A 16361-nucleotide genomic window follows, 5' to 3' on the forward strand; every position below is an offset into this window, starting at 1 on the left:
GGAGGCGTAAATCCCCGCGCGCCAGCGGGCCGCTAGCGCGCCGGGACGCGACCTGGGGGCGGGTCCGGAGGGCGCGGCCACGCCCCCGGACCGCCCCAGGCCGTAACCACGCCCCCGGGCCCGCCCCCAAAACGCTGCCGACACGCCCCCTAAACGCCGCGCGGCTCGGGCACGCCCCCGACACGCCCCCCTCGCCAAACCCCGGGACTTACGCGAGTCCCGGGGTCTGCGCGCGCTGGTAGGCCTATTGAACATAGGCGCACCGGCGCGCAGGGCCCTGCTCGCCTAAATCCGCCCGGATTTGGGCGGATTTAGGCGAGCAGGGCTCTTAAAATCCGCCCCACATTGTCCAACATTTATAATACATACCAATCTCAACTAGAGTGGATATTTCAATGTGATCAACTCATTACAATTTTACACACGTACAAAAAATGGACATTTAATCACCCATCACCCCAATAAGCATACACACCACAATCACACTTCATTCCTTCATAATAAAAACTTCATCCCATTAAAAAACTAGAGATGCTCGCATATCTTCATCGGGTGCACAGGATGTTCTACTCCTTTCTTCAATGAAATTCAGCCCTTCTTTAGCGATGTTTACCCCAACAAGGTGCCTTGTTTCATCCACTCAGGGCTTCATCAGGGGAGGTCTGTAACCACCTCTTGAATATCACGTTATTAACCCCACTCATAAACAAAACTCCTAGAACATACATATAAAGAATTAGCATACCCACCACTTAAATACTATGTTATACATACATCCACCAATAGGATATAACCTAATAAGAACTTACTTAATTAAACAGTACCCAATACATGTCCACACCACTCAATTATTTTCTCAATATCCACTGAAAAAAGATAAGAAATAATATTGACACACCCATTTAATCTAAAACATCCATAATCTCCATTATGTCCATAACTCCCAAAATTAAATACAAACTTCGATGGACAAGCTACACACCTCACATGGAGCGACACCAGTACACAACACGTTTCATACACTTCCGGTCAACGCTGCAACTATCGAGGTGCTACTGAAAAATTCTTACCTGGAATACAAACCAACCGTTATAGACAATATTAACCCAATACCATATTAAATACCTGATAACCAAATCCATACTCACAGATTTAGAATATTTACTAACTATTTTCATAGCAAGAAACCTCCAGGCACAATCTGCCTTTCCACTGTCACAAATCTCTACCAGTTCACCTACCGTCAATATCTCGCAACTACTCCACCAACTAACTACTTCCCTTGCCTGATCGGGTATGTGGGGGATCTGAGAACCAATCAACATACTCCACACAACCATCACCCAAATCAATATAAACACATTTCACCTGAACCATACCTGCACAAACCACAAGTGAAATCATAACTCACCTGCGTCTCCCCTGATGGCCATGCCCACCAGACGTATTCAACGTGATCACGCACACAGACGCAAATAACCAATACACTCGCACGTCATCAAACTTACAAACGCACAATACAAACCATAACATACCATTCAACCGATTCAATAAACTATCATCTCACCTGAACCATACCTACACAACCCATGAATGAGATCATAACTCACCATCTCCCCTGATAACCACGCCCACCAGACGTACTCAATGTAACCACCCTCACAAACGCATAAAGGAACCAATACACTCACAAACATACACCATTCACATCCTTACATACCCACCTCTCAAAAGTGCAGCCAAACGAGTGAGAAATATCCATCAACGTTACTTCATCTCTCAAAACCAGAATCAACTCTCAAAAACCAACCAACACAACCCATACACATCCTTTCATTCCCACCTCTCAAAAATACAATCAAACACATAAAGAAACCCACCGAACCTCATCATATAATGCACACATATACCATATAGTATCCATAATACCAACATTCATGACAATCAAATCGATCCCCAAATAAACCCTTCACAGTGCTACTCTGATATAGTCCCAGCTACTTCAATAAACCCTTCACAGTACTACCCTGTACTCTGTACCCTCCAGAAATCAACAAGATCATAAGTTTGTATTATGTCCCTAAGCCCTTTCCCACTATCATCCTACATTTTACGAGTGCCTGACCTATCCACATCAGGACTAAGACAGACATTCCAGTCCCCTCCCATACATACCAGGTCCAAAGCAAATTGGGCCGGTGTCTCCTGCAGTTTAGTATAAAACTCCAGCTGTCCCACATTAGGGCCATAAACATTTACAAGTATGAGTGACCTCCCAGATTACATTCCAGAATCATAAAGCGGCCATCAGGTCCTTGTGAATAAGCTCACATACACCCTTACCTTTAGAAGAGAAAGAAGCTGCAAACACCTGCCCAACCCATGCCCTTTTTAACTTGTCATGTTAACTGGCCACCAAATACGTCTCCTGCAAAAAAGCAACATTAGCTCCCTTCTGCCAAAGAAACTGCAGAATCTTAGTCCTTTGCACGGGAGATGATATCCCTCTAACATTTAGAGAGACAATTCGGATCTCAGCCATAATCTAAATAATAGAAAGTGGCGGTAGTTATCAATACCCAGAAACTACTCCACTCCCACCTGAGATCCCGAAACACCCGGTGATCCAAACACAAAAAAACCCACGAATCACCTGTGAAATTCAGAACACCCCCCCCCCCCCCCAACAAGCAAACCCGTACATACCTTACCCACCCACCAAACATCCCCAATCCCCTTAAAACTACCCTATACAACTCCCAAAACCAACCCAAATGCCCTCCACCCACTGCCCCCTCCTCTTCCCCCCAAACTAACCTCAAAACCTCCCACACCCCTTCCATTCAACTCCCACCCACTTAAGGATGTCCGATAACAAACAAGGCTGAGATGCAGACATATAATCGTTTCATATAGGATACAAACTAAAAAAAATAAGACTTATCCAAAAATAAATTAACTCAAAATATAACAAACGTCTCCACTTAGCTCTCCTTGAGAGGAAAAAAGTGCCCTCAGGAAGGCTATGTAGCACCTCAGCCATAGATAAGGAAAAACAATACAGCAAAAACATTAAAAAATAAAACAGCACATAAAGAATCCAAATAAAGTCCAAAACATGCGGCACATCCCCTGTCACAAGTCCGGAGAAAAAACTGGAGCAGCGATAGTGAGTGTCCAGAGAGATTCAGACTCCAGCAGAACAGCGGATAACTCCCAAACTAAAAATATCCATGCCAGATCTGTCCCAAAACAAATTCACAAGTCACTTTGCCATATTTCTCCCCAGTCCAGCCCAATACAGAGGATGGTTACAACATAAAACCACTGAATTGGCTACAGATTTATTAAAAATACAAAAAAAATCAAGGAAACCAAAAAAATCAAATATAACCAATGAAAAAAAATTGAATCATCAAGAGGGGGGTTGGAGATGTATTGTAATAGACAGTACTATCTCTCACCATCATCGTCCCTCCCCAACAAATATACTTTTCTCTCCCACTCATATCTCTCAGTGTTGCAATCCACTCTGGGCCTCTTCCGATCCGATACTCTCTTTCGATAAAAAGTCCATGGCTGCATCAACTGTGTCAAAATACAGTAGGGGGCAGCCCACTGGCATGGCGGAATATAACAGGGCCCACAGGCCCCGCTTGACCTCCAGAAAACTGGCCGTTTCCTTTCAACACGCATGTTATAAAATCTGGGGTTGGTACACATTCCCTCCACCCCCGCCCCCCCCCCCCCCCCCACCTTCCCCTCTCTAATCCGCCCCCCAGCCCTAACTAAAACCCCCTCTTGACCTTTATCTTGAAAGTTGCGCCTGCCTCTGGGCAGGCATAACTTGCGCATGCCGGCCAGCTGCCAGCGCGCCATCCCTCGGCACGGCGGCTGTGCCGGAGGCCTCGGTCCGGCCCCGCCCACGGCCCCGCCCCGGAACACCCCTTTTCGCAAGCCCCAGGACATACGCGCGTCCTGGGGCTTGAGCTCGCTGCCGAGCCTATGCAAAATAGGCTCAGCGCGAGCAGGGGCAGATTTTCTCGGGTGACGCGCGTAGCCTTTGAAAATCTGCCCCTTTATGTGCACAAAATTTAGGTGTAGCAAGGTTATGTGCTGCAAAACTAAGCACACTACCACCTCGCCAATCCTGGGCCACAATCAACATATTCCAGAATTGTGCGCCCAAAAAACCGACACTGAGACCTACCAAGCAGCAGACAGAAAGAAGCCTAACCCTCCTGCACTGCTGAACCCGCCAGGATGCCCAGCTCCCTGAACCCCCATGGGAGCAGGAACAAACGGTGAAATGGCACAACGAGCACGGAGACCGGAGGAAGTCCTACAACAACCCCTCGACTTTGACTCTGACATTTTTTTTTTTTTTTAAACTTACCTGAGCTCAGTCTTTCCCAGCTAAGTACAGAGATGGTCTCTGGCTGCGGGGGGAGAGGGCATTTACCATCACCACCATGCACAGCTTCCTGAACCCACTGCCTTTCAGCTGTTTTGATCAGCTAAGTCCATACTGGCTGAAGAACCAACTACCGGACCAAGGCACTCATCTGAGGCACCACAGAAATCACCTCAGGAATTCTCAACTGGGGAAGGGACCATTAGGTATCACCGCAGGAGAGCAGGGCAACTCAAAGCTCCTATTAATTCTCCTCTACCATTTGAAGCAATCCCCAGTAGAGAAATGCACGTCCACCATTTGCAGGAGATGGAGAATACTGGCAGGCTGATGTCAGGGCAGGAGTATATACTATGGCATTAGTTTGCTCTGTCTCCACCTGCTGGTAAAGGAGCACAACCCACTGGTCCTGAATCCATCTGTCTGGGTGCTAGGAAATAATTATTTACTCTTTCAGATAGGACAAGGACAAGGGAACATTCCACGAACTAACAGGAGGTAGATTTAAAACACATTGGAGAAAATATTATTTCACTCAATGCACTATTAAGCTGTGGAATCTGTTGCCAGAGGATGTGATCAAGGCATCTAGCACAGTGGGGTTTACAAAGAGGTTTGGACAAGTTCCTGGAAGAAAAGTCCATTACACATTATTAGCCAGATAAACTTGGAGACAGCCACCTCTTATCCCACGAATAGGCAACAAGAAAAGCTGGTATGCCCTAGAGATCCAGTATTGCTGGGCTCGATGGCCCTTAGTCTGACCCAGAATGGCACTTGTGTTCTTATGACTCACCCTTCTCTTGAGAGTCACTCTAATCTTTGACTGGTTAGTGATAAGTCGCACTGGGGCGCTGATGACTTCATGGTCACTGCTTTGGATGCAATCAGCTTCAATTCTAATCATCTGCCAACTGATTTCCTTAAAAGTTAGCACCTGGAATAAAGATGAGGAATTCACTTTCCATGAGCAGTTCTCCCTGAGCAACAGTTTCTACTTTCCTCCCCAATCCCTCGTTTCTGGGCTATGTGCATTCATAAAACTACCAGAGGGGAAGCAATGTTAGTCTGTAGTAGCAAAACCAGAAAGGATTGTGGCATCCTATAGACTAACGGATTTATTGAGGTCGGAGTTCTGTGCCCACGGACGAGTGCCCTTGCATATCCTTGACTCAAGGCTGAGCAGGTGGCATTGTTCATGCAAGAGGAAGGAGAAAAAGTGTATGACATCGGGGAGAGATTCAGAACTTGCAGCCTGTACTCAAGAGTTCTGTCTGCAGCATATAAACCAGACTAAGGGTTTAGTGAATAAGTGAATAAAGCAAACTGAAAAGAAAAATCTCAAATAACTGTAATACTCCATCACGAGGTTCCTCAAATTTAGTTCAATACATCAAAATTAATAAACAAGATTTCGCTTTACTTGTGGACACCATACAAGAGACAAATCAATCAAGGTCTGTTACACTATAGAAAAAGTACAAAGGATCCTTAGTGATGTGGGAAATAAAGCTAAAGGTGGAGATAAAGTCTGCAGTAATGCAAGAGACAGAGAAAAGTGACAGCTTGGATCCTGTGGTCTGCACTGATTTAGTTTGGGAGAACTAGAAGAGAAATTTGAATTTTAGGCAGTGGCAGCATTTAGGCCACAATGCACTAAATACTTGCTTTAAAATATGAAAGCTATAAAAATGAGCAACTGGACCAAATATGAAATCAATAAAAACTATTAAAATGTAAAATAAAATGCATTCAAATTTTGCAGACCAGTCAATATCTTCTAAAAAGGCAAACAAATGTGATAGAGGGCCCATCAACTCAGGAGAGAATGCAAGGTTTGGGTACAAATAATGATAAAACAGACACTGCATTCTTTCCCAAGGTGCATGCAATAGGACTAAAAGCAAGGAATTGCCACTGTAAATGCATGAAATGTGAAGAGAAGAGATTGTCCTTACCTCGCCACGCTGAGGATCTTGGATTCGAGTGAATCTCAGGTCTCCGTGTTGCCAGTTTGCATTTACACTGTATATTCTTAACTGGGAAAGCTCAAAGGAAGCATTAAAAGCCTTTGCTCGAATTCGGATTATTATTGAATTCACAGAAAGAGAGATTCCTTCCACCACCTTCTCAGCAAAACCATATTCACTGTAAAAGGAAAAGCTTAAGGCTACTCAAATACAGCATCAGCGGATCATAATCAATCACACACACAACTGAGATAAGAAACGTGAAGGCTCTTCCTATGCACCTCTGGTCACCATCCTGTCATAGTCTTTTGCACCTTGAGATCATCACACTATCACCCCAAGTTTTCTCTACTGTATAGCAGCTTCTCATCCACCCCACTGTGCACTGCTCCTTCAGAGATGGTGCGCGTGTGCGTTGGCCCACGCCCAGGGACATGGCTATTTTATAACCTATGCGTGCATGTTGTAAAGTAGCCTGTATGCGTGCACATGCGCACCTAATTCTAAGTGGGCACGTGCATGGGCACCCAAATCCCACTTCTATCATGTAAGCTGGGGGATGCTATTCTCAGTTTACCAGTTCAGCCACTAGTTCGACCAGTTAACAGCTTAGGTCCTCCAAACCCCCCCCCCCCCAATTACCCCAGACCCGTTAACCCCTCAGAAATGCTTTGCTCCTTTTATTTTATAATTTACCCGTCATTCATAGCAGAAGTAAAGTTACGCAGCAGGAGTCCTCAGCACACACCTGGGCACGTAAGTATTTACTTGCACATCTATTGCCCAAGCTCTGCCCCTTTCTGTAAACCTTTGAGATGTGCGCACTGTGGCATTTACACATGTATATGGGTGCTTTTTAAAATACGGTCGGCGCGAGAGTCGGGGGGCGAGAGAGCGCGCGAGACCCGAGGCGGGCCGGGATCCCCGGCGACCTCCGTCACGGGACGGGAGGCTGAATGAGACATGATCAAAGAAGGCTTGAGGAATGGTCAAATGCTTGGCAATTAAGATTCACTGCAAAAAAGTGCAGAGTTGTGCATTTGAAGGTGAAATTTAAAAGCCCGATGCATGCCGAAATTAGGGGATGCGTGAAGACGTCAGGCTTGCGTGCGGGAAATCGAGGCGGCATTTAGAAAAGAGCCTTACAGAAGGAAACATGCATTCAATGGTCTCAGCAGATAAAAACAAATTGAGAGGAACTGCAAGGCCGCACACAGGTAGTGATAGTAGAGAAAGCTCTGGGAGAAGCTGTCCATTCAGTGTGGTGTTGCTAATCCGCCATCTTGGATCTCAATTGTATATTTCTAACCCCTAAGCTAAGCTACATAATTGTCACAATTTATATGATTGGCTTTCTATATAAACAAATAATCTGAATGGCCATATGGTAATTTAATTCTTGGTTTGGAAGTAAATGTTTTCTTGGAATTTGCCAGCATTAGCAACTTGTTCTATTTTCTATAATCTTAGATGGAAGGTCAACTTCATATCAGTTCAAAATGTTCTACAACCATGTAGCTAAACATCTTTATCAAGCTTATAGTGCCCATCTCTCTTGGTAAAGTACTACAAGGTTGTAAAACAAATGTCCATTAACGGCTATTAATCAAGTTTACTTAGGGAATAGCCACTGCTATTCATTGCATCAGTAGCATGGGATCTTCTTAGTGTTTGGGTAATTGCCAGGTTCTTGTGACCTGGATTGGCCTCTGTTGGAAACAGGATGCTGGGCTTGATGGACCCTTGCTCTGACCCAGCATGGCAATTTCTTACGTTGTTATGCTGCTCATCTTCTTTCCTTAAGTGGGTACTTGTTGTAATGAATGGAACTTGTGCAACACTGACCTCTGTCCCGATCCAGTCACTAAAGGTGAGGGGCCATTACGGGCTCGTGGCTCTTCACAGGTGCTCATCTCCATTATTACTTTATCCAGAGACTAGAAAACACAAAGGAAGTCAGAGGGAAAAAGCCACAAGACGAGGGACCAAGGGAGCTGGAGTGCGGGGAGATGGGTGAGAGAGGAAAGGCCAGAGAAAGGAGGACTAAGAGAGCAAGAGAGATGGGGGAAGTGCAGCCAGTGGAGGCAAGACTGAGGGAAGGAGGGCAAATGGTCAAAGGAATAGGCAGAAATGTGTAAGAGGCAGAACAATAACTACTCAGCCTGCAATCACTTAAACTCAAATATTAAAATTCAAACAGATCTGGAAACTTTGCGCTGGTGAGAAGATAATGGCGCCTATAGAAGGGCCTCTGAACACAACCTAATATAACACAAATCAAGCTTGTCAGGACTTTGGATTAAAAAGGTTTTAATGACAAGCTGTCTATTTGTGTATCTATATGGAACGTGACATCATGATATGTTTATTACCCCTGGGGAAATTCTGCACAGAAAAATTAAATATTTTGCACAAAATATTTTAAAATGCTGTATAATTTGTCAAATATCAGTGTCATTGAGTAATTTAAAATGCAATATGGAAAATAATTAGTAAAAAATGCAGAATTTTTAATCTTTGTGCTACACGATTAGATCCAGCTCCTCCCCCCCCCCCCCCCCCACCCAGTTCTTCTCCTCTCTATCCAGGCTCCACCACCTCAGATTTCTCCCTCTTCCTACCCTCGGGCTCGACACCACCCCAGCTCTCCTTCCCCCTTCCCTACCCCTATCCCAGCTCTCTCTTCCCATTCCCTGCTTTGACCCCCACCCTGGCTCTCTCGCCCCACTCCCCATCCCAGTTCTCTCTCACCCACCCCTCCAGCTTCCAACCTGACCTCAGCTTTCTCCCCTCCACTTCCTATCCTCAGACTCGACCCCACCCCAGCTCCCTCACTCTGTCCCTTGTCACCTAGGCTCAAGCCCATCCCAAATCACCCACATTCACTTCACCTCCAGCTCTCTGTCACCCCCCCCCCTCGCTTTCTCTCTCCCCTTCCCCATAGGCTGAACTCCCCCAACTCTATCCCTTCTCCCAGACTCAGCTCCTTTCGCCCTTCTCTCTCTCTCCTCGCCCTCAGATAAACTACCCAGCTCTTTCTCTTCCTCCCCTCCACCCAGGCTTGAACTATCCACTCCCTCCTTTGTCTGGACCCATGCAGCTACCACTTTCTTCTGCTCTGTGCAAGATGAATAGTAAATTTCCCTCCGCTGCCAGTTTGTGCTGCCTCCTGGTCTTCACGCCAAACTCCGTGCAGCAAGTACAAAATTCCTTGCAAATTTTTCATTGACTAGAATTCCCCCAGGAGTAGATTTTGTATGTCTTCTGCTTTCACATACAGATTTTGTATGTCTTTTGCCTCACATACTACCTGTAAGTATGTGAAATTGTAACCGTACGCCAGCAAAAACAAAAATGTATACAACAGTATTGGAGACCACAACTCAAAAACCAAAAAATCCCAATAATCCTGTATTCCAAACAAAATTAGATAAACATCAGGATAAATAACAATAATCATTCAAAAAGCGCAAATTGAGAATAATACCAATATGTATCTCCAAAGGGGTGTGAGCAAGCCAGGAAGCCAGTGCAAGACCACCTCCCAGGTGTTTGGGGTCTGCTCAGTCATCCACCCCAGAGGAAAAGGGAAAGGAGAAACTAAAGTAACTTTTTGTAAAGGTTTGCATTGTGCAAAATTAGCTAAGACCCAAAGTTCACCAAACTGTCCCATGTACTATAACCAAATGTATGCTGCAATGTCTCAAACCCCGACATCAGCTGATGTTTTGCTCTGCCCTTGTCTTAGGAGTCTCTTTGATGATGATGAAGTTACTTTAGTTTCTCCATTCACTTTTCCTCTGGGGTGGATGACTGAGCAGGTGGCTTCCTGGCTTGCTCACACCCCTCTGCAGACACATATTGGTATTATTCTCAATTTGCGCTCTTTTATCTAGTAAAACAGTAGCAGGACATACCAGACTAATCGGATGTGTCTTCAGTTTTGTCCAAGGGATCTGTAAGAAAAAAAAAAAGACAAATAAGAAAAGATTTCAAACTGCTGTAGAAGCTTATCATAGGAATATTACATTTTACAAGAAAAGCCAGATTAAATGAAATGTCATATTCCAGGACAGAGCAATTTATATAAGAACATAAGAAATTGCCATACTGGGTCAGACCAAGGGTCCATCAAGCCCAGCATCCTGTTTCCAACAGTGGCCAATGCAGGCCATAAGCACCTGGCAGTATGCCAAGGGGTAGAGAGATACAAAATGTGAATTAGGTATAATAAAAAACTCAGATTCTCAAACAAGTACTTTTAATTCAATTAAACACTTTAGAAAGCCACAGGCACCTTGCAGGTCTGTGACAAGTTAATTTTCAAAGGAAACTCCCCAGTGGCATTATGTACACACAGAAAAAGTACGTGTGGGGATTTCCTACGTCCTCTCTCCCTCCCCTCCCTCTTATTCTTACAGTGTAAAGTACACACAGTAAAAGTACATGTGGGGATTTCCTACGTCCTCTCTCCCTCCCCTCCCTCTTATTCTTACAGTGTAAAGTACACACAGTAAAAGTACGTGTGGGGATTTCCTACGTCCTCTCTGCCTCCCCCTCCCCTCTTATTCTTACAGTGTAAAGTACACGCAGTAAAAGTACATGTGGGGATTTCCTACGTCCTCCCTCTCTCCCCTCCCTCTTATTCTTACAGTGTAAAGTACACACAGTAACAGTACGTGTGGGGATTTCCTACGTCCTCTCTCCCTCCCCTCCCTCTTATTCTTACAGTGTAAAGTACACACAGTAAAAGTACATGTGGGGATTTCCTACGTCCTCCCTCTCTCCCCTCCCTCTTATTCTTACAGTGTAAAGTACACACAGTAACAGTACGTGTGGGGATTTCCTACGTCCTCTCTCCCTCCCCTCCCTCTTATTCTTACAGTGTAAAGTACACACAGTAAAAGTACATGTGGGGATTTCCTACGTCCTCTCTCCCTCCCCTCCCTCTTATTCTTACAGTGTAAAGTACACGCAGTAAAAGTACGTGTGGGGATTTCCTACGTCCACTCTCCCTCCCCTCCCTCTTATTCTTACAGTGTAAAGTACCAGCAGTAAAAGTAAGTGTGGGGATTTCCTACGTACTCTCTTCCTCCCCTCCCTCTTATTCTTACAGTGTAAAGTACACACAGTAAAAGTACGTGTGGGGATTTCCTACGTCCTCTCTGCCTCCCCCTCCCTCTTATTCTTACAGTGTAAAGTACACACAGTAACAGTACGTGTGGGGATTTCCTACGTCCTCTCTCCCTCCCCTCCCTCTTATTCTTACAGTGTAAAGTACACACAGTAAAAGTACATGTGGGGATTTCCTACGTCCTCTCTCCCTCCCCTCCCTCTTATTCTTACAGTGTAAAGTACACACAGTAAAAGTACATGTGGGGATTTCCTACGTCCTCTCTCCCTCCCCTCCCTCTTATTCTTACAGTGTAAAGTACACACAGTAACAGTACGTGTGGGGATTTCCTACGTCCTCTCTCCCTCCCCTCCCTCTTATTCTTACAGTGTAAAGTACACACAGTAAAAGTACATGTGGGGATTTCCTACGTCCTCTCTCCCTCCCCTCCCTCTTATTCTTACAGTGTAAAGTACACGCAGTAAAAGTACGTGTGGGGATTTCCTACGTCCTCTCTCCCTCCCCTCCCTCTTATTCTTACAGTGTAAAGTACCAGCAGTAAAAGTAAGTGTGGGGATTTCCTACGTACTCTCTTCCTCCCCTCCCTCTTATTCTTACAGTGTAAAGTACACGCAGTAAAAGTACGTGTGGGGATTTCCTACGTCCTCTCTTCCTCCCCTCCCTCTTATTCTTACAGTGTAAAGTACCAGCAGTAAAAGTAAGTGTGGGATTTCCTACGTACTCTCTTCCTCCCCTCCCTCTTATTCTTACAGTGTAAAGTACACACAGTAAAAGTACGTGTGGGGATTTCCTACGTCCTCTCTCCCTCTCCCTCCCTTATTCTTATAGTGTAAAGTACACGCAGTAAAAGTACGTGTGGGGATTTCCTACGTCCTCTCTGCCTCCCCTCCCTCTTATTCTTACAGTGTAAAGTACCAGCAGTAAAAGTACGTGTGGGGATTTCCTACGTCCTCTCTCCCTCCCCTCCCTCTTATTCTTACAGTGTAAAGTACCAGCAGTAAAAGTACATGTGGGGATTTCCTACGTCCTCTCTCCCTCCCCTCCCTCTTATTCTTACAGTGTAAAGTACACACAGTAAAAGTACGTGTGGGGATTTCCTACGTCCTCTCTGCCTCCCCCTCCCTCTTATTCTTACAGTGTAAAGTACCAGCAGTAAAAGTACGTGTGGGGATTTCCTACGTCCTCTCTGCCTCCCCCTCCCTCTTATTCTTACAGTGTAAAGTACCAGCAGTAAAAGTACATGTGGGGATTTCCTACGTCCTCTCTCCCTCCCCTCCCTCTTATTCTTACAGTGTAAAGTACACACAGTAAAAGTACATGTGGGGATTTCCTACGTCCTCTCTGCCTCCCCCTCCCTCTTATTCTTACAGTGTAAAGTACCAGCAGTAAAAGTACATGTGGGGATTTCCTACGTCCTCTCTCCCTCCCCTCCCTCTTATTCTTACAGTGTAAAGTACACACAGTAAAAGTACGTGTGGGGATTTCCTACGTCCTCTCTCCCTCTCCCTCCCTTATTCTTATAGTGTAAAGTACACGCAGTAAAAGTACGTGTGGGGATTTCCTACGTCCTCTCTGCCTCCCCCTCCCTCTTATTCTTACAGTGTAAAGTACACGCAGTAAAAGTACATGTGGGGATTTCCTACGTCCTCTCTCCCTCCCCTCCCTCTTATTCTTACAGTGTAAAGTACACACAGTAAAAGTACATGTGGGGATTTCCTACGTCCTCTCTCCCTCCCCTCCCTCTTATTCTTACAGTGTAAAGTACACACAGTAACAGTACGTGTGGGGATTTCCTACGTCCTCTCTCCCTCCCCTCCCTCTTATTCTTACAGTGTAAAGTACACACAGTAAAAGTACATGTGGGGATTTCCTACGTCCTCTCTCCCTCCCCTCCCTCTTATTCTTACAGTGTAAAGTACACGCAGTAAAAGTACGTGTGGGGATTTCCTACGTCCTCTCTCCCTCCCCTCCCTCTTATTCTTACAGTGTAAAGTACCAGCAGTAAAAGTACGTGTGCGGATTTCCTACGTCCTCTCTTCCTCCCCTCCCTCTTATTCTTACAGTGTAAAGTACCAGCAGTAAAAGTAAGTGTGGGGATTTCCTACGTACTCTCTTCCTCCCCTCCCTCTTATTCTTACAGTGTAAAGTACACACAGTAAAAGTACGTGTGGGGATTTCCTACGTCCTCTCTCCCTCTCCCTCCCTTATTCTTATAGTGTAAAGTACACGCAGTAAAAGTACGTGTGGGGATTTCCTACGTCCTCTCTCCCTCTCCCTCCCTCTTATTCTTACAGTGTAAAGTACGCGTAGTAAAAGTACGTGTGGGGATTTCCTACGTCCTCTCTCCCTCTCCCTCCCTTACTCTTACAGTGTAAAGTATGCGTAGTAAAAGTACGTGTGGGGATTTCCTACGTCCTCTCTCCCTCTCCCTCCCTCTTATTCTTACAGTGTAAAATACGTGTAGTAAAAGTACATGTGGGGATTTCCTACATCCTCTCTCCCTCCCCTCCCTCTTATTCTTACAGTGTAAAGTACGCGTAGTAAAAGTACGTGTGGGGATTTCCTTCGTCCTCTCTCCCTCCCCTCCCTCTTATTCTTACAGTGTAAAGTACGCGTAGTAAAAGTACGTGTGGGGATTTCCTACGTCCTCTCTCCCTCCCCTCCCTCTTATTCTTACAGTGTAAAGTACACACAGTAACAGTACGTGTGGGGATTTCATACGTCCTCCCTCTCTCCCCCCTCCCTCTTATTCTTACAGTGTAAAGTACACGCAATAAAAGTACGTGTGGGGATTTCCTACGTCCTCTCTGCCTCCCCCTCCTTCTTATTCTTACAGTGTAAAGTACACGCAGTAAAAGTACGTGTGGGGATTTCCTATGTCCTCTCTGCCTCCCCCTCCCTCTTATTCTTACAGTGTAAAGTACACACAGTAACAGTACGTGTGGGGATTTCATACGTCCTCTCTCCCTCCCCCTCCTTCTTAATCTTACAGTGTAAAGTACGCACAGTAAAAGTACATGTGGGGATTTCCTACGACCTCTCTGCTTCCCCCTCCTTCTTATTCTTACAGTGTAAAGTACACACAGTAAAAGTACGTGTGGTGATTTCCTACGTCCTCTCTCTCTCCCCCATCCTCTTATTCTTACAGTGTAAAGTACACGCAGTAAATGTACGTGTGCGGATTTCCTACGTCCTCTCTGCCTCCCCTCCCTCTTATTCTTACAGTGTAAAGTACACGCAGTAAAAGTACGTGTGGGGATTTCCTACGTCCTCTCTCCCTCCCCTTCCCTCTTATTCTTACAGTGTAAAGTACACGCAGTAAAAGTACGTGTGGGGATTTCCTACGTCCTCTCTCCCTCTCCCTCCCTCTTATTCTTACAGTGTAAAGTACACGCAGTAAAAGTACGTGTGGGGATTTCCTACGTCCTCTCTCCCTCCCCTTCCCTCTTATTCTTACAGTGTAAAGTACACGCAGTAAAAGTTCGTGTGCGGATTTCCTACGTCCTCTCTGCCTCCCCTCCCTCTTATTCTTACAGTGTAAAGTACACGCAGTAAAAGTACGTGTGGGGATTTCCTACGTCCTCTCTCCCTCCCCTCCCTCTTATTCTTACAGTGTAAAGTACACGCAGTAAACGTACGTGTGGGGATTTCCTACGTCCTCTCTCCCTCCCCTTCCCTCTTATTCTTACAGTGTAAAGTACACGCAGTAAAAGTTCGTGTGCGGATTTCCTACGTCCTCTCTCCCTCTCCCTCCCTCTTATTCTTACAGTGTAAAGTACACATAGTAAAAGTACGTGTGGCGATTTCCTACGTCCTCTCTGCCTCCCCCTCCCTCTTATTCTTACAGTGTAAAGTACACACAGTAAAAGTACGTGTGGGGATTTCCTACGTCCTCTCTCCCTCCCCCTCCCTCTTATTCTTACAGTGTAAAGTACACACAGTAAAAGTACGTGTGGGGATTTCCTACTTCCTCTCTCCCTCCCCCTCCCTCTTATTCTTACAGTGTAAAGTACACACAGTAACAGTACGTGTGGGGATTTCATACGTCCTCTCTCTCTCCCCCCTCCTCTTATTCTTACAGTGTAAAGTACACGCAGTAAAAGTACGTGTGGGGATTTCCTACGTCCTCTCTGCCTCCCCCTCCTTCTTATTCTTACAGTGTAAAGTACACGCAGTAAAAGTATGTGTGGGGATTTCCTACGTCCTCTCTGCCTCCCCCTCCTTCTTATTCTTACAGTGTAAAGTACACGCAGTAAAAGTACGTGTGGGGATTTCCTACGTCCTCTCTGCCTCCCCCTCCTTCTTATTCTTACAGTGTAAAGTACACGCAGTAAAAGTACGTGTGGGGATTTCATACGTCCTCTCTCCCTCCCCCTCCTTCTTAATCTTACAGTGTAAAGTACGCACAGTAACAGTACGTGTGGGGATTTCCTACGACCTCTCTGCTTCCCCCCTCCTCTTATTCTTACAGTGTAAAGTACACACAGTAAAAGTACGTGTGGTGATTTCCTACGTCCTCTCTCTCTCCCCCATCCTCTTATTCTTACAGTGTAAAGTACACGCAGTAAAAGTACGTGTGGGGATTTCCTACGTCCTCTCTCCCTCCCCCTCCCTCTTATTCTTACAATGTAAAGTACAAGCAGTAAAAGTACGTGTGCGGATTTCCTACGTCCTCTCTGCCTCCCCTCCCTCTTATTCTTACAGTGTAAAGTACACGCAGTAAAAGTTCGTGTGCGGATTTCCTACGTCCTCTCTGCCTCCCCTCCCTCTTATTCTTACAGTGTAAAGTACACGCAGTAAAAGTACGTGTGCGGATTTCCTACTTCCTCTCTGCCTCCCCTCC

General features: G+C 45.6%; 1 protein-coding gene across 1 annotated transcript in view; it reads right to left on the reverse strand.

Moving 5' to 3' along the window:
• The window catches only part of UHRF1BP1L (UHRF1 binding protein 1 like), a 373911-nt gene that overhangs the window by 318586 nt on the left and 38964 nt on the right, over positions 1-16361 (reverse strand). The window contains exons 3-6 of the mRNA XM_029597381.1: positions 10302-10340; positions 8230-8321; positions 6373-6562; positions 5211-5351 (exon numbers count right to left, since the gene is read on the reverse strand). Of these exons, the coding sequence (XP_029453241.1) occupies positions 5211-5351; positions 6373-6562; positions 8230-8321; positions 10302-10340 (462 nt within the window). The remainder of the gene's footprint in view (positions 1-5210; positions 5352-6372; positions 6563-8229; positions 8322-10301; positions 10341-16361) is intronic.

The sequence above is a fragment of the Rhinatrema bivittatum genome, chromosome 4, assembly GCF_901001135.1.
Source record: "Rhinatrema bivittatum chromosome 4, aRhiBiv1.1, whole genome shotgun sequence".
Classification (NCBI taxonomy): Eukaryota; Metazoa; Chordata; class Amphibia; order Gymnophiona; family Rhinatrematidae; genus Rhinatrema; species Rhinatrema bivittatum.